The sequence below is a fragment of the Oncorhynchus kisutch genome, unplaced genomic scaffold (assembly GCF_002021735.2).
Source record: "Oncorhynchus kisutch isolate 150728-3 unplaced genomic scaffold, Okis_V2 scaffold2017, whole genome shotgun sequence".
NCBI lineage: Eukaryota > Metazoa > Chordata > Actinopteri > Salmoniformes > Salmonidae > Oncorhynchus > Oncorhynchus kisutch.
Window position 1 is genome coordinate 15,725 of NW_022263962.1, and position 18,616 is coordinate 34,340.

General features: G+C 43.1%; 1 protein-coding gene across 1 annotated transcript; it reads right to left on the bottom strand.

The window, feature by feature from the left end:
* Window positions 1-831: 831 nt before the first annotated feature.
* LOC116368902 (rho GTPase-activating protein 19) lies at window positions 832-15,229 on the bottom strand. Its single transcript, XM_031819294.1, has 12 exons — window positions 15,108-15,229; window positions 12,386-12,672; window positions 12,061-12,141; window positions 10,509-10,718; window positions 10,083-10,309; window positions 7,717-7,803; window positions 7,137-7,202; window positions 6,257-6,460; window positions 5,989-6,105; window positions 5,527-5,640; window positions 5,312-5,407; window positions 832-5,106 (listed from the first exon to the last, which is right to left on the bottom strand). Exons 1-12 carry the CDS (start codon window positions 15,149-15,151, stop codon window positions 5,050-5,052), a joined length of 1,590 nt encoding a protein of 529 aa, XP_031675154.1. The 5' UTR covers window positions 15,152-15,229; the 3' UTR covers window positions 832-5,049.
* Window positions 15,230-18,616: the final 3,387 nt, after the last annotated feature.

An 18,616-nucleotide genomic window follows, 5' to 3' on the forward strand; every position in this document is an offset into this window, starting at 1 on the left:
ACCCCCGTTTGAGCTCCTAATACAAATTAGGTTTCTGAGTGCGCGGGGACGCCAGTGGCTCGCTTTTCATTTCATCAGAGGCGCGTCTGAATTGATCGCGCGCTGGAAGGGGAGCAGATGCGACGCCAAGGGGCGCAAGGTAGAGCGCGCAGAGAGCCTTGATGTGCGCTAGGTTCAATCTTACTGCGTTTCCGCTTCACTCGGCAGAGTTAACGGTGAATCGAAGAGACAGGTTGGAATTAAGAAAAAAACGCTCAATTTCTACAATGAACAATTACGAAAACGGCAATATCAATGGCACCGCGCGCCTGCGGTAGTCAAATACGCGTGGGGCGTCTGCGGAAAAATGATCAGGACTATGAATATTACAGCCAATGTTTCCATTATAGACCGTTATGAGATAATTACATACACAGGGAGGTGGTTCCCTGGAATATCAATTGCTTCTGATATTAACCAACCCCAAACAAGAACAGGATAGGCCTATACTACAACATATCAAGAATATAGGCTAAAGCTGCTATAAATGACTCCTCCAATTGCACGTGCGTTCTAAACAGACAAGGCAATGGAAACTTGACTTCCGTGACAGCTGGGCAGGTGAAATCATAATTCATATTCTTTCAAAAACGGCCTATTTAAGAGTAGACTGCATTTAAACTGCATACATAACACACTCAATAAGTATGTAGTGGTCTATAGCAGGGTTTCCCAAACTCGGTCCTGGGTCCCCCCTGGGTACACGTTTCGGTCTATGCCTTAGCACCACACAGCGTCCTTAGTCAATGACTCGGGATGCCACCTAGTGGATGTTTAAGAAAGGTGCAGCAGTGTATGTAACATTTTATGTTCTGCAGTGAGACTTTCCACATGCAGAAAAATAGTTTTAATCCACAGCACCAGTAGTAAATCAATGCATCTATTTGACAGGGTAATAAAAACAAACATCTTATTTTACACAACAAAAACACAACAGGTGAAGGTAGGCTAAAATGGCCTTACATTAAAAGGCACTGACTGGTAACAGGTTTATATGAACAGAGGAAGATGCATGGTAGTAAATCTAGGCAGCAATGTGAGATTACAGTATACTATGTCTATTTTAGTAGACATTAATGTAACTCCATGTCTACATCTCAAATTGCACCCTATGTAGTGCACTACTTCTGACCAGGGCACAGAGCTCTGCTCCAAAGTAGTGCACTATATAGGGAATAGGGCCCTGGTCTAAAGTAGTGCACTATATAGGGAATAGGACCCTGGTCTAAAGTAGTGCACTATATAGGGAATAGGGCCCTGGTCTAAAGTAGTGCACTATATAGGGAATAGGGCCCTGGTCTAAAGTAGTGCACTATATAGGGAATAGGGCGCTGGTCTAAAGTAGTGCACTATAAAGGGAATAGGGTGCCATTTGGGACAGACAACAGGGCAGAATGAAAATGAACAAAAATAAACAAGTAGTACTGTACAGTTGATGTGTCAACATTTAAGACCATGGTCAACATTGGCTGACAAAACCAAAGACTTTCAACATACACACGTTAACACAAAAATAATAAGGGAGATTAAAAGATAATGCCCACATGTTGTATCATGTAATCTAGAACTGACTCACATCATAAAGATGATCGCACATTAGCAAAACAGTTTCCAGCAAGACCCAGTGTGTATCAACCACTAATGGCCAGGTGACCCGTCAGCTTTTCAAAATGACACATAAAAAATTTGTTGGGCCTTGATTGGCTGAAACCCTTCAGGTAACAGAGAGAAAAGCAGGGACAAAATAACATGTAAAATAGGTAGGCTACTTGACCAGCACAGATAAAATAACAAGAGTAAAAAAACCTAATCCATCTTGATAACCTCAGCACAAGCTTCTAGTGTCTTTCATTTCATGTGTAGAAAAAACACACCCATCTCTTTAAAACTTACCACAAACCCATTCTCACACATTCCCCATTAACACTTCCTCTAAAAACAGCCCCATTAAAACCAACCTCATGTTCATTAGGGTACACTACAAAATCTTTTCAAAACATTCTGCAACGGAAAGTGAAAATAAGGGTTCCTTATTGGACAAAGTCCAGGTAGTCCCTCCCAGTTTGAATCCGTCCTGTTCTATTTGGTGCCTAATGAACATGACCCAGAACAAAATGTCCCAATTCACGCTCAATAAAGAAGACTTGTATCAGACTGGGCAACACTGGAGGTACTGTAAGAGAATCCCCTATCGACACCGTCACTACAAATGTCCCTCTCCAACAAAGCAAAAACCATCTCAGACTTCCAGAAAATCTGTCAACAACGTTAGCGTCCCAACCAATATCCACCCAAATCCCATTCCAGTTCAAAAAATACAATGATAATAATCACATCATTGTCCTATCAAACCTCAAAAGGCCAAACCAGGCAGGTGAAATATGACATTGTACACATTGAGGAGGTCAATCAGTTAATACACAAATCTCAGACAATACAAATAAATAGTTGTCCCAAAATGAAGCCCTACCTACATCTCTCCCAAACACCAATACCATTACAGAAAGGTTGGTTTGTTCAGCTCGTATTTCTTCATCATCATCCAATATGTATCGACCTGTATTTGTATGATATAGATTCAAGAAAACCCTGAGCCAGTGTTTCTCCAACACCACCACATGCACTACTATAAAAGTGTAGTGCACTACTTTTGGCCAATAGTCCACTATATAGGGAACGGGGGCTTCATTTGAGCTAACAGACAGTATCAGTAAACCCACTGGCCTTTAGACACCATAAGAGCTGTGGGGTATTCCAGAAAGCAGGGTTAATGCATCAGCCAACTTTGATTAACAGCCTTTGCCTCATATCTCTTGATTTCCTGGTTGATTAAAATAATCTACATTTGTATAACAGTTGTTTCTGTTGTTGTTGCTGTTGAGTCATTTCAAACAATTTGGGTCAGTTTGCTGGCTAACTCATTGATCAAGCTTTTTGGAACAGGCCCCAGACGAATGTGACTGGTGCTAATCAGCATTTTGTAGGAGGATATAATCATCCCATCAGTGTGCTGTGTGTGTAGGGCAACCATTTGGGACATAAAATATGAGTAAAATTAGAACCACATTTTCAGATGAGTAGTACAAACACCAGATTCAGAAAACACAAACAAGATACTTACATATAGTACAATATAGGCTCAGCTAGCTAGTGGTCAATGGTAAAAGTATTCATGTAGGCTCAGCTAGCTAGCGGTCAACGGTAAAAGTATCTATGTAGGCTCAGCTAGCTAGTGGTCAATGGTAAAAGTATTCATGTAGGCTCAGCTAGCGGTCAACGGTAAAAGTATTCATGTAGGCTCAGCTAGCTAGTGGTCAACGGTAAAAGTATTCATGTAGGCTCAGCTAGCGGTCAACGGTAAAAGTATTCATGTAGGCTCAGCTAGCTAGCGGTCAATGGTAAAAGTATCTATGTAGGCTCAGCTAGCGGTCAACGGTAAAAGTATCTATGTAGGCTCAGCTAGCTAGCGGTCAACGGTAAAAGTATCTATGTAGGTTCAGCTAGCTAGCGATCAACGGTAAAAGTATTCATGTAGGCTCAGCTAGCTAGCGGTCAACGGTACAAGTATTCATGTAGGCTCAGCTAGCTAGCGGTCAATGGTAAAAGTATTCATGTAGGCTCAGCTAGCTAGCGGTCAACGGTAAAAGTATCTATGTAGGCTCAGCTAGCGGTCAACGGTAAAAGTATCTATGTAGGCTCAGCTAGTGGTCAACTGTAAAAGTATCTATGTAGGCTCAGCTAGCGGTCAATGGTAAAAGTATTCATGTAGGCTCAGCAAGCTAGCGGTCAACGGTAAAAGTATCTATGTAGGCTCAGCTAGCGGTCAACGGTAAAAGTATCTATGTAGGCTCAGCTAGCGGTCAACTGTAAAAGTATCTATGTAGGCTCAGCTAGCGGTCAACGGTAAAAGTATCTATGTAGGCTCAGCTAGCGGTCAACGGTAAAAGTATCTATGTAGGCTCAGCTAGCGGTCAACGGTAAAAGTATCTATGTAGGCTCAGCTAGTGGACAACTGTAAAAGTATCTATGTAGGCTCAGCTAGTGGACAACTGTAAAAGTATCTATGTAGGCTCAGCTAGTGGACAACTGTAAAAGTATCTATGTAGGCTCAGCTAGTGGTCAACGGTAAAAGTATCTATGTAGGCTCAGCTAGTGGTCAACGGTAAAAGTATCTATGTAGGCTCAGCTAGTGGTCAACGGTAAAAGTATCTATGTAGGCTCAGCTAGTGGTCAACGGTAAAAGTATCTATGTAGGCTCAGCTAGTGGTCAACGGTAAAAGTATCTATGTAGGCTCAGCTAGTGGTCAACGGTAAAAGTATCTATGTAGGCTCAGCTAGTGGTCAACGGTAAAAGTATCTATGTAGGCTCAGCTAGTGGTCAACGGTAAAAGTATCTATGTAGGCTCAGCTAGTGGTCAACGGTAAAAGTATCTATGTAGGCTCAGCTAGTGGTCAACGGTAAAAGTATCTATGTAGGCTCAGCTAGTGGTCAACGGTAAAAGTATCTATGTAGGCTCAGCTAGTGGTCAACGGTAAAAGTATCTATGTAGGCTCAGCTAGTGGACAACTGTAAAAGTGTCTAACAAAACTGTTTTAAGTTATGAGTGGCACTCAGACCCCAAACAGACCAAGAAAGCTCCCTTCTGTCCCTGCCTCCACATTTAACAGAGTTGGTCTTGTACTTTCCTGGGTTACGTCCCAATAATCTCTCCCCCAGAAGTGTGCACTCATTCACTACTCCCCACACAATGTAAAAGTCTTGGATTGTGTAGGCATGGGCTAGAAGGAGTTTCCATATAGGTATTCCAGTCATTTCCTTTCAAACCCATTGAGGGAAGTGAACAAGTACACACTTCAGGAGAAAGAAGAGATTATTGGGATGCAACTCATGTCTGGCTGGGGACTAATGTTGTATTTGTCACGGATTTAGAAAGTTACAATATAGTTTACTTGATAAAAGAAGAAAAAAAGGACCAAAAAAACAAGTCCAGTGTTGCTAGTACCAATCCTCTACATCGACGTTTCTAGGGAGGGAGAGAAACACATTCTGGAGATGGATGGAGAGTCCTGGAGGGAGACGGAGAGATCAAGAGAAAGAAGATGAATGAGACATGGGACAAAACAGACAAAGTTCACAAGATGTGGCTGTATTGTAATGTTGAATGATGAAATTGAAGTGTATCAGGAAAGACATACAACATACGCAAAAACACATGTAAATGTCTATAGAACAAGTGGGAATTGCCATGTTATCAATCCAAAAGCAACATACCTGGAGTTTGAGTCGCCTCTCTCTATTGAGGGCCATGCTGTCAGAGGCCTTGACCCCGACTGGAGTACTATTATTCACTGTCACCGGACTGTTCCCCTGGAGACACACACACACACACACACACACACACAAACTATGAACATCTAGAAAAAACAAGGAAGCTGTGGACAAGGGAGTGTGTTTGTGTAGTCTCCTTGTCTGTCAATGTCGCTCACCGACTGCAGGACGACGTTCTCCTTTCCCAGCCGTCCCATCGCCGCAGCAACCATCTCCGGGGAGATCTGTCTACCCCGCCTCTCCAACGCCTGTTGGTCCCCCTTATGTCTCCTCTGTTTTCATTGGTTCATTTGATCAGGAGGGTAGGATAGTTGACAGAACAGTTATTTAACCTTCACTTTACCAGGAAATATTTTTTTTGATAGATAACTTTTTAATCTATAGAACGTAGAAATGCCCGTTTTCACTGGTGGTGCTTGGCATAATGAATAGGAGGTTGAAAAGGAATTGTCCTTAACGATCCTCATATACAATAGACAGAACAGTTATGATGTAGCAGATGGTGACTACAACATACTAAATTGGATACAAAGTAACACATTTACAAAATACATCAACAAAGTATGTTGATTGGATATTACACTTGTAAGTGAAATACACATAAACACAATGACACACACCTTGATGAATCCACCGAAGGAGCGGGAGCGGGGGTGTTTCTTGCTCTGGGCCGGGGGGGGCTGATAGGTGTTGATGGGTGTCCCTGGGGCCAGGCCGGGGGTGGTCTGTTTAGCAAGCTGCAAGAGGAGGAGAAAGAGATGTAGGATGAAGAGACAGGATACTGGGATTTAGCCAGTCATTCTAATCTACATGAAATGTGAAATCTGCCTCGTATGGAATATGGAGACGAGGACAGAGAATATTAAGAAGCAGTCCTGCAATGAGTACCTGTCGTAGGAGTTTCTTCTTCTTGGCAGAGTTGGGCATGTTGTCATGGACGTGTCTGAACAGCTCCTTCAGGGACTCCTCTGTGTGGTGCTGCTGGCCCTGGGACGACGAGGAGGGGGACAGGTACTGAGACGGGTCAGCACAACACCTCTTCCAGGGAACAGGGGCAGGGAAACCAGTCACAGATAACAGGTCCATATCATCCTGAGGGAGGGGGGTGAGAAAGGAGCTATTAGTTTCCATCACAACATGAGTCTATGGATACATACCAAATGCCACCATATTCCCTATATAAAGTAGTGCACTATAAAGGGTATAGGGTGACACACGGGACAGAACCTATTTCAGCTTAGAGGGAGATTAGGTTGATCTACCCCCTAAACAGCAGCTAGACAAGTCCAAACCGCAGCTAGACAAGTCCAAACCGCAGCTAGACAAGTCCAAACCGCAGCTAGACAAGTCCAAACCGCAGCTAGACAAGTCCAAACCCGCAGCTAGACATTTCTAAACCACAGCTAGACATTTCTAGCACCTCGACACTTATAATAGGCCCTGGTAGATCTGAAAAGTCTAGAACGGTGTAAACAAGTTGGGCAAAAGCTCCAGCTAGCCTTCTGGTAAACTGGGATGCTTACACCTATACAGGGCCTGTATTCATAAAGCATCTCAGAGAAGTGCTGATCTAGGATCAGTTTGGCCTTGCAGATTATAATGAATGGAAAGGGGGAGGATCTGAACCTAGATCAGCACCCCTGCTTTGAGACTTCATGAATACTTGCCCCAGTTTGATCTAATATGGTCCTTTGTTTGAGAGAAGTGCAACATCCTTTAATGGCATAGATGATGTAAACCCAGCAGGTGAAAGAGTCCTACTACTAACCTTGGTCTGCAGGGTCTTAGATCCTGTGAAGTGCATTCTGGCATGCTCCCTCATGTACATAGGAGCCTGAGTGGAGACACACACACTTAAGTATCCATCACAAAACACTAAAAATAATGATTCTGTTTCTCTTCTGTGCTTGACACAAATCATGACCTTATTGTAGCCCATGTTCCCCAGACCTTATAAAATAACACTGACAACTGGGCCGGTTTCCCAGACACAGTTGAAGCCAATAGTATGAAGTGTTTTCAATGGAGTGTTTTAGCCCAGTGTGGCATAGTACAAAGCAGGATTAATGAGTTAGCCAGCGAACTTTGATAACCAACCAGAAATAACTACAGACTTTCTAGTTTTAAAAAAGAAAGAAAAGCTAAACTTAGATATGTGTTTCTGTTTGCCGAATCATTTAGACCATGTTCATTTCAAGATTATCTTTCAAAAAAATAAAAAGTTAACAGAATATTTAGGCAAGTTAGCTGGCTAACTCTTTGATCCTGCTTTATAGAACGTCCCCCTCTGGACTAGGCTTATTCTGGGTTGGGAAACTGGCCAAGAGTGTGAAGTTAGTCTCTCTGACCCTGAATAGTTTCTGGGAGTGTTTGATGAGGAAGGCCATGCCGTTGTTAAGCTTCTTCAGATTCTCCTGGAGGTCACTGGCCACCATCTGGATGAAACACACACAAATTACTGTAGAAGAATGAAAATCAATCAGTCAGAGGCAGCCTAGTGGTTAGAGCGTTGGGCCAGTAACTGAAAAGTCCCTTGTTGAAATCACAGAGTCGACAATGTGAAAAATGTGTTGATATGCCTCGAGTAAAGCATTTAGCCCTAATTGCTCCAGGGTCGTCGTTGATAATGGCAGACCCTGGCCGTGACCCCACCCCGTGGGGTCACGGGGGGGGGTATGCAAAAAATACATAATTCTAATTCATACATGAGTAACACTACATGTGTGAAATAGGACAAATATAACCACCCACCTAATTATTTCTATTCACATCTAAATTTTATGCATTTTTATTTTATCACATTCCTGATCCTACAATTCATAACACAGTGCATTGTGAGGATAGACTGTTACCCGAACAGAACACTGAGCACAGAACACATTCCTGATCCTACAATTCATAACACAGTGCATTGTGAGGATAGACTGTTACCCGAACAGAACACTGAGCACAGAACACATTCCTGATCCTACAATTCATAACACAGTGCATTGTGAGGATAGACTGTTACCCGAACAGAACACTGAGCACAGAACACATTCCTGATCCTACAATTCATAACACAGTGCATTGTGAGGATAGACTGTTACCCGAACAGAACACTGAGCACAGAACACATTCCTGATCCTACAATTCATAACACAGTGCATTGTGAGGATAGACTGTTACCCGAACAGAACACTGAGCACAGAACACATTTCTGGGCCAGTGTGTATGTCTGAGGATCTACTAGGCAAGCCAAGTGAATCAATCGTCATGACTACAGGACAGTATAGCCTATATTTAACAGTGTACAGTACTTACATACGGTGCATTCAGAAAGTATTCAGACCTTTTGAAACAAAATAAATACACGACAGCCTTATTGAAAATAAATAAATAAATGCCTAAGAAAAAAACAAGCTTTTAGAAATCTTGGGAAATGTGTAAATAAACCCCCCCTAGGAATATCACATTTACATAAGTATTCTTGGCACGCCTGTATTTGGGAATTTTCTCCCAGTCTTCTCTGCAGATCCTCTCAAGCTCTGTCAGGTTAGATGGGGAGCATCACTAAACAGCTATTTTCAGGTCTCTCCAGTGATGTTTGATCGGGTTCAAGCCTGGGCCACTCAAGGACATTCCCAGACTTGTCCCAAAGCCACTCCTGCATTGTCGTGGCTGTGTGCTTAGGGTCATTGTCCTGTTGGAAGGTGAACCGTTGCCCCATTCTGAGGTCCTGAGTGCTCTGGAGCAGGTTTTCATCAAGGATCCCGACTAGTCTCCCAGTCCCTGAAAAACCCCACAACATGATGCTGCTACCACCATGATTCATCGTAGGGATGGTGCCAGGTTTCCTCCAGACATGACACTTGGCATTCAGGCCAAATAGTTTAATCTTGGTTTCATCAGACCAGAGAATCTTGTTTCTCATGGTCTGAGAGTCTTTAGGTGCCTTTTGGAAAACTGCAAGCGAGAGATGGTTGTCCTTCTGGAAGGTCATCCCATCTCCACAGAATAACTCTGGAGCTCTGTCAGAGTGACCATTGGGTTCTTGGTCACTTCCCTGACCAATACCCCCCCTGACTGCTCAGTTTGGTCATGAGTCTTGGTGGTTCCAAAATTCTTCCATTTAAGAATGATGAAGACCACTGTGTTTTTGTTGGAACCTGGTACCCTCCCCAGCTCTGTGCCTCGACACAATCCTGTCGTCTCAGAGCTCTACAGACAATTCCTTTAACCTCATGGCTTGTTTTTTGCTCTGACATACACAGTCAACTGTGGGACCTTATATAGATAGGTGTATGCCTTTCCAAATCATGTCCAATCGATTGCATTTAGCACAGGTGGACTCCAATCAAGTTGTAGAAACATCTCAAGGATGATCAATGGAAACAGGATGCACCTGAGCTCAATTTCAACTCTCATAGCAAAGGGTCTGAATACTTAGGTATTATGCACTACACAGCTGATTGAAATAAGGAAGTCATGGTCAAGCTGTGATGATCTAAATCAGCTGTGCAGTGCTAGGACAACAAGCCTCAGGACAGAGTTTGGGAAACTCTGATCCACATGATAAATGATCATGGGCACAGTCCAGCTTCAGACCTGTGCTTCTGCCTCGGCATTGCTTTCTCTGAGGTTTTATGCTGGGTATCTGTAAGGCACTTTGTGTCAACTGCCGATATATAGACAGGCTTTATAAAACACATTTGATTTGAGTTACAGTACATACATCTCTGGGCCACACGATGTGGGGGGCAAACATGAGGGCGAGGTTGAAGGCGGACATTTTGTTCTTGTCCTGCTGCTTGGCGGTGTGGTAGAGCAGGTCCAGGATCAGTTTGAGGAGGCTGCGGTTGGCCTGGGGCAGCAGCAGGAAGAGGAGCTGTAAGGCCTCAATCTGACGCTCCTTATCAGGTACTGACGTCTTGTTGCCTTTTTCATCAAACAGAGTCATGTCTGGGGGAAAAGAGGGAGAGAGAAGAGGGGAAGATGGGACAGAAACAGAACACAACACACTTCAGTATGGGTCTCATGGGGTACAGGTGAACATCAATGCCACTTATTTTTGAGCGCCAGGGTGTGATTTTTTTGTAGGTTTTTGAAAACTAAAAAGTGCTACAGGAGAGAGAGTGGGGAGGGCCTCAGACAGGGGTACCTGCTATTTTGAGGTGAGCATGGAAGTGTTGGTGCGTGAGGAGGGGTTCAGGTAGCTCTCCCAGGAAGGTCTTGAGGAGGGTGGCCACGTCGTTGGGGTGGAAGCCCCCTGCCTCCAGGTCGATGTCTGCGCCACTGTTCAGCTGCTCCTTCAGGGCCTGCTGCCGCACACTGTTACCTGGCACCCTGAACAGACCCTCTACCTGCAGGTCTGATCAGCAATCAATCAAACAATCAATAAACCACCTAGCACCCTGAACAGACCCTCTACCTGCAGGTCTGATCATCAATCAATCAAGCAATCAATCAAACAATCAATAAACCACCTAGCACCCTGAACAGACCCTCTACCTGCAGGTCTGATCAGCAATCAATCAATAAACCACCTAGCACCCTGAACAGACCCTCTACCTGCAGGTCTGATCAGCAATCAATCAATAAACCACCTAGCACCCTGAACAGACCCTCTACCTGCAGGTCTGATCATCAATCAATCAAACAATCAATAAACCACCTAGCACCCTGAACAGACCCTCTACCTGCAGGTCTGATCAGCAATCAATCAAACAGTCAATAAACCACCTAGCAGCCTGAACAGGCCCTTAACATGTAAGTCTGATCAATCAATGAATCAATCAATAAATCAAATATGTAGTGAATCAATCAGCAGTGTTTCTCCAATAGTCATTTAGCAGCGGCGGGTCACCGCTGATACATCATTCCCGGCACTCCAAAAAATATGATTTTAGTATATTTTTTTTAATGGAAATTATTTTAGGGCTGGTCAAATGTTTTCAGTGCAAACTTAAAACAGATATAAAGTATGTACACTGAACAAAAATATAAAGACAACATGAAACAATTTCAAAGATTTTTACTGAGTTACAGTTCATATAAGGAAACCAGTCAACTGAAATTAATTCATCAGGCCCTGATTTATGGATTTCACATGAATGAGAATACAGATATGTATCGGTTGGTCACAGATATCTTAAAAAATGTAGGGGTGTAAAATCAGAAAACCAGTCAGTATCTGGTGTGACCACCATTTGCCTCATGCAGCGCAACACATATCCTTTGCATAGAGTTGATAAGGCTGAAAAATATATAAAAAATAAGAATGATCTGTTATTTGACCAGGTAAGTCGACTGAGAACACGTTCTCATTTACAGCAAAGACCTGGGGAATAGTTACAGGGGAGAGGATGGGGATGAATGAGCCAATCGTAAACTGGGGATTATTAGGTGACCGTGATGGTTCGAGGGCCAGATTGGGAATTTAGCCAGGACACCAGGGTTAACACCCCTACTCTTACGATGAGTGCCATGGGATCTTTAATGACCTCAGAGAGAGCCAGTACACCCGTTTAACGTCACATCCGAAAGACGGCACCCTACACAGGGTAGTGTCCCCAATCACTGCCCTAGGGCATTGGGATCTTTTTTAGACCAGAGGAAAGAGTGCCTCCTACTGTAATGCCAGGACAAAGAAGAGAGAATTACATTCAGGGATCATGCCTCAGATGGGAACTGTAACAACATGATCAACTCACTCTTGCTGAGGTATTCGATGAGCTGGTAAATCTGGGCGATGCCTCCCTCTGTCAGAGGAGTCCCAAACACCACTTCCTTATCTGTGAAGATGACAACGGCCAAAGGACGAGAATCTGATTGCTGTACATTTATATTATTATTCAACATTATTGCCACCCAGGGCCACGTTCAGTAGCCAAACGTTGCAGATAAAAATTCCATGAGTAAAGCCATCGTGATACCTTCTTCTACATTTCAGTCATGCATGTTTGTTCTACATTGCATCCTGCTGAACACACCCCAGGCGAAGACACCCTTGGTTGATCTTCATGGCAGTTCTCTCACCTTTACGTTTGAGGAAGTTGAAGGAGCGGAAGAATCCCCCTGCGGCCCCTGTGGGTGTCTTGGGCCCTCCCTCGTCCCCTAACAGCAGAGAGAACTCAGCACCGGGAAGGTCGATGAGGCGGCTGATGTTGCTAAGCACCAGCTCTTGAAACACCTCAGGTCTCTCGTGACGTAACTTCTCCACAAAGAAGTCTGGGTTGAAGATGACGGGCGGGCGGCCACCAACCCCACTGCCGCTCCAAGATCCCCCTGCATCCTGGCTGATCACCACGTTACACACCGTACCCCTGATGGAACACACACACACAGAGATGCTGAAGATCAAATCTTTAAACAACTGCTTTATCTTTACACTGACTCTCCCACACGCACCAACTCTCGCTCTCCCTCTTACACACGTATGATGATGGTGTGGTGGTTGGCTAGCCCAATAATGGACTAAAGGAGACTAACGTTACTATAGTCCAAGGACCTTACATGTTTTGTTTAGAGGCGAATTGGCTCTGGCAGCCGAAACAACAAAATACTCCATCTAAATGTGAATCGGTTCTCAATTGCGGTACAGTTCTAGAAACATAAAGCCCTCTACTTTCATATCACATCAACATAATTTCACTTACTGTAGACTGTTTTAACAGTTGCAGCCAAAAGTATTTTCCTCTGTCCCCCACTCATTACCTGTATTAATGGCACCTGTTTGAACTTGTTATCAGTATAAAAGACACCTGTCCACAACCTCAAACAGTCACACTCCAAACTCCACTATGGCCAAGACCAAAGAGCTGTCAAAGGACACCAGAAACTAAATTGTAGACTGAATCTGCAATAGGTAAGCAGCTTGGTTTGAAGAAATCAACTGTGGGAGCAATTATTAGGAAATGGAAGACATACAAGACCACTGATAATCTCCCTCGATCTGGGGCTCCACGCAAGATCTCACCCCGTGGGGTCAAAATGATCACAAGAACGGTGAGCAAAAATCCCAGAACCACACGGGGGGACCTAGTGAATGACCTACAGAGAGCTGGGACCAAAGTAACAAAGCCTACCATCAGTAACACACTACGCCACCAGGGACTCAAATCCTGCAGTGCCAGACATGTCCCCCTGCTTAAGCCAGTACATGTCCAGGCTCGTCTTAAGTTTGCTAGAGAGCATTTGGATGATCCAGAAGAAGATTGGGAGAATGTCATATGGTCAGATGAAACCAAAATATAACTTTTTGGTAAAAACTCAACTCGTCGTGTTTGGAGGACAAAGAATGCTGAGTTGCATCCAAAGAACACCATACCTACTGTGAAGCATGGGGTGGAATCATCATGCTTTGGGGCTGTTTTTCTGCAACGGGACCAGGACGACTGATCCGTGTAAAGGAAAGAATGAATGGGGCCATGTATCGTGAGATTTTGAGTGAAAACCTCCTTCCATCAGCAAGGGCATTGAAGATGAAACGTGGCTGGGTCTTTCAGCATGACAATGATCCCAAACACACCGCCCGGGCAACAAAGGAGTGGCTTTGTAAGAAACATTTCAAGGTCCTGGAGTGGCCTAGCCAGTCTCCAGATCTCAACCCCATAGAAAATCTTTGGAGGGAGTTGAAAGTCCGTGTTGTCCAGCAACAGCCCCAAAACATCACTGCTCTAGAGGGGATCTGCATGGAGGAATGGGCCAAAATACCAGCAACAGTGTGTGAAAACCTTGTGGAGACTTACAGAAAACATTTGACCTCTGTCATTGCCAACAAAGGGTATATAACAAAGTATTGAGATAAACTTTTGTTATTGACCAAATACTTATTTTTTTTTCTCATTTTGTCTGTCATAGTTGAAGTGTACCTATGATGAAAATTACAGGCTTCATCTTTTTAAGTGGGAGAACTTGCACAATTGGTGGCTGACTAAATACTTTTTTGCACCACTGTATAACCGTGTGGGAACCTTGACCCTATAAAAAGGTGTAGTAATGGACTTTTTACTTCTTGAAAATAATTTGAAAATGATTCATTATGTTTCTCCTCTGGCCAGAAGATACTACTCCGTCCAGAGGATGCTATCGTCCATAGGCGCTTATTGTAGTTAGCGTCGATTAATGGGTTAGTGGTTGGACAGATAGGAGAAAAACAACTTTTATGCATGCTAGAGTTTTACTTTGGGTCCATTGTGCTGAAGATCAATGAGCTGAAGACACCTTTTCCACACAAGTACACACTCACTGGCAATTCAGAGCAGCTTGACTTGGCATAATGGTGGAGAGTTGCTTTTGCATGGCCTGGTGCCTCAGGTGACTGGAGATTTCACTTCAGGACCAATGGAATGGTCTAAAATCAACAAACACCGCTCACCGGACCATCCAAAACGAAGTCGACCAATGACAGCTCACTGCAGTGGTCTCTAAATTTGCGACAACTAGCTAGCTAACTATGGAGTGTTGCTGTAATTCTGCGACAGCGCAGAAATAAATGCTCTGCACCGTATTGTTGTTCAGAGTAGCTGTGTGATGCACAGAAATTGTATTTTGCCACAACACGTCACTTGATTGTCAGAGCTACAGTAGCTAAATAACGTTAGCTAGCTCAATTAGCTTTCACTGTCACTGAAAAACAACATGCATGTCAGACAAACTAGCAAGCCAAATTCAAATGCCACTATCACGACAACTCCACAGTCTATTTACGTGCGCGCATGGTTTATTCTGTATACATAATGTTTAAATATAGTTTTACCTTCTGTTTTGTGTATTTTTATTGGAATCTTTATCCGCTGCCATCTTCCGTTTGAATCCGCCACTGGTATCCCTGACTCCGCCCACTCCCTCTCTGATTGGTCGGTTATAAAATACGGGCGGGGTGAGCAGTAAAGATTTGCATGTTTGGTTCTCTGATTGGATTGTTTGAATTCACTTTAATGTTAATCAAGGAAAAACAATAACATTGAGTGCGGTTACATCCACACAGTAACGCGATTATTGTGGATAATTTGATTCATATAACAATTCCATTAAAAACGTTTACATGCTTTGTACGAAGAACGATCTCCCAAATAATGGACACATCTGAAATCTAATGAATACAGAAAATCGCAAATCAAAATAAAAGTTATACCACAGCGACCATGTTATTGTGGTGAACATATTTGATTCTGAGTTCGGACATGTAAAGTTTGTATTTTAAAACTATTTATAAGATGCATACATTCAGTTGTACCGAACTCACTTCACTCGTGCTAAAGAGGGAGGAGGCTGTTTGAATGTTAAATGACGAGTAACGAGGCATTGATGCGAGTAACCAGTCTTGTTCAGTACATCACAACGCATCCGGGTATCTCAAGCAGCCCGGTAAAACACAAGAGTTGCAGTAATGAACATGTACCAACAGATGGCATCACTGTGCCATTTAACACAGTCCCGTAGCACTCACGTCTATATCCATGAAGTGATTTGAAAGGCTGGTCATGGCTCACATCAAAACCATTATCCTAGAAACTCTAGACCCATTCCAATGTGCATACCACCCCAACAGATCCACAGACTATGCAATCTCTATTGCACTCCACACTGCCCTTTCCCACCTGGACAAAGGAACACCTATATGAGAATGCTATTCATTGACTACAGCTCAGCGTTCAACACCATAGTGCCCTCAAAGCTCATCCATAAGCTAAGGACCCTGGAACAAAACACGTCCCTCTGCAACTGGATCCTAGACTTCCTGACGGGCTGCCCCCAGGTGGTAAGGGTGGGTAACAACACATCCGCCACGCTGATCCTCAACACAGGGGCCCCTCGGGTGCATGCTCTGCCCCCTCCTGTACTCCCTGTTCAGTCATAACTGCTACACAGACTATTTGCATTGCCCCCGCCTCTCCACTGTCACTCTCTGTCATCTATTTATACTCACTTTAATGAACTCTACCTACATGTACATACTACCTCACCTAACCGGTGCCTCCGCACATTGACTCTGTACCGGCACCCCCTGTATATAACCTCCACATTGACTCTGTACCGGCACCCCCTGTATATAACCTCCACATTGACTCTGTACCGGCACCCCCTGTATATAACCTCCACATTGACTCTGTACCGGCACCCCCTGTATATAACCTCCACATTGACTCTGTACCGGCACCCCCTGTATATAACCTCCACATTGACTCTGTACCGGCACCCCCTGTATATAACCTCCACATTGACTCTGTACCGGTACCCCCTGTATATAGCCTCCACATTGACTCTGTACCGGCACCCCCTGTATATAACCTCCACATTGACTCTGTACCGGCACCCCCTGTATATAACCTCCACATTGACTCTGTACCGGCACCCCCTGTATATAACCTCCACATTGACTCTGTACCGGTACCCCCTGTATATAACCTCCACATTGACTCTGTACCGGCACCCCCTGTATATAATGTTCTTTTTTAATTAATTGTTACTTTACTTATTCTTATCCGTATTTTTTGAAACTGCGCTGTTGGTTTGGGGCTTGTAAGTAAGCATTTCACTGTTGTATTCGGCACATGTGACTAATAACATCTGATTTAAATTTGATAGAGCAGTAAAGTAGAGGCATTAAAGAAGTTGCACACATGGGTAAACATTTTTGTGGCCTTGTTTGACTTTTATAAACGCATTTCATGCAATTCTACATCCTTTTTACATGACTGAAAACTTTGGCATAATCTCGGAATTCGGAACTGGGAAATCTTCAACTTCCGACTTCAGTGCATTCAAGACAACTGGGAACTCTGGTGGGAAAAAATTAGCACCTACTGAGCAAATTGATGTTGAACAGTCATCCAACTCGGAATTCCACGTCTGGAACTCAGGCCTTTTACTGGAGCTCCAACTTTCCTACCTGAAGATCACCGATGTCATTTTATTTGACCTGGTTTTTTTCTGAGATCCCAGTTGTCTTGAAAGCACCATAATAATGCACAAATTATGGAAATGACAGGATACTTTGACACTGACAAACTGAGAATCTGAGGTAAATGAAAATGACCTTGTCTTGAATCCATCAATAGCCTAGGCCTAGGTGTGTGGAGACTCATATTGTGTGCTAAATAAAATAATTGTTCACGCCACAAGAGCTACTGAATCCGGCCAAATAGGTTCGGGAATGAAACAGTCTAAAACTGAGAGTTTCTAATGTACTGGTCTTAATGTATAATTTAACATTTTGTTTTGAGCTGTGTTTTAGCTGTTACATTAGGGTCTGGAGTCATAAAGCATCCCAGAGTGCTGATCTAGGATCAGGTCCCCTGTCTTATTTATTATGATCTAAAAGGCTGAACGTTTTATTTGATTAAACATTTATCAGTAGAGTATACCAGTAATACCAAGATGCATATCTGCCTAAGGATCCCATTTATCAGTAGAGTATACCAGTAATACCAAGATGCATATCTGCCTAAGGATCCCATTTATCAGTAGAGTATACCAGTAATACCAAGATGCATATCTGCCTAAGGATCCCATTTATCAGTAGAGTATACCAGTAATACCAAGATGCATTTCTGCCTAAGGATCCCATTTATCAGTAGAGTATACCAGTAATACCAAGATGCATATCTGCCTAAGGATCCCACATTTTAATTCGACAGGTTCAGAGTTTGGTTTATTTGTCATATTTATAAAAAATATATTGAAATACTTAATGACAAGTAACCTCACCAAACAGTACATAAAACAATGCAGGTCTAAGCTACAGTCGAACTATATATCTGTGTGTGTAATTCATAAAGGTCATCTTAACTGACTGACATCTCATAGAATAAACAATATGATCAAATCAAATGTATTTGTCACATGAGCCGAGAACAACACCTTTACAGTGAAATGCTTAGTTACAAGCCCTTAACCAACAATGCAGTTTTAAGGACAACATTGTGGTAAGAAAGTATTTATTAAATAAAAGTAAACAATAATAATAATTTAAAAAAAGAATAATGATGTTTTAACCTCTGACCTTATTTTTGGCATTCATCCCAAAACCCTATTCTTTCCACATGACGTTTCCCCACAGGAATGGCTGAATGAACCAGAGGTAACTAACTTCCAGTGTTTAGGACATTAAACTGATGAGCTCTGTTATGTATATTGATGATAAATGGGATGGATTTGGCTTCTGCTCTTTTTCCTTGGGAATTTTCCATTTCCAGATGTTTTAGAACATGTTGCTGATGTTTTTCTATGGGATTTTACCATTATTAATCGTCCTACTTTTCA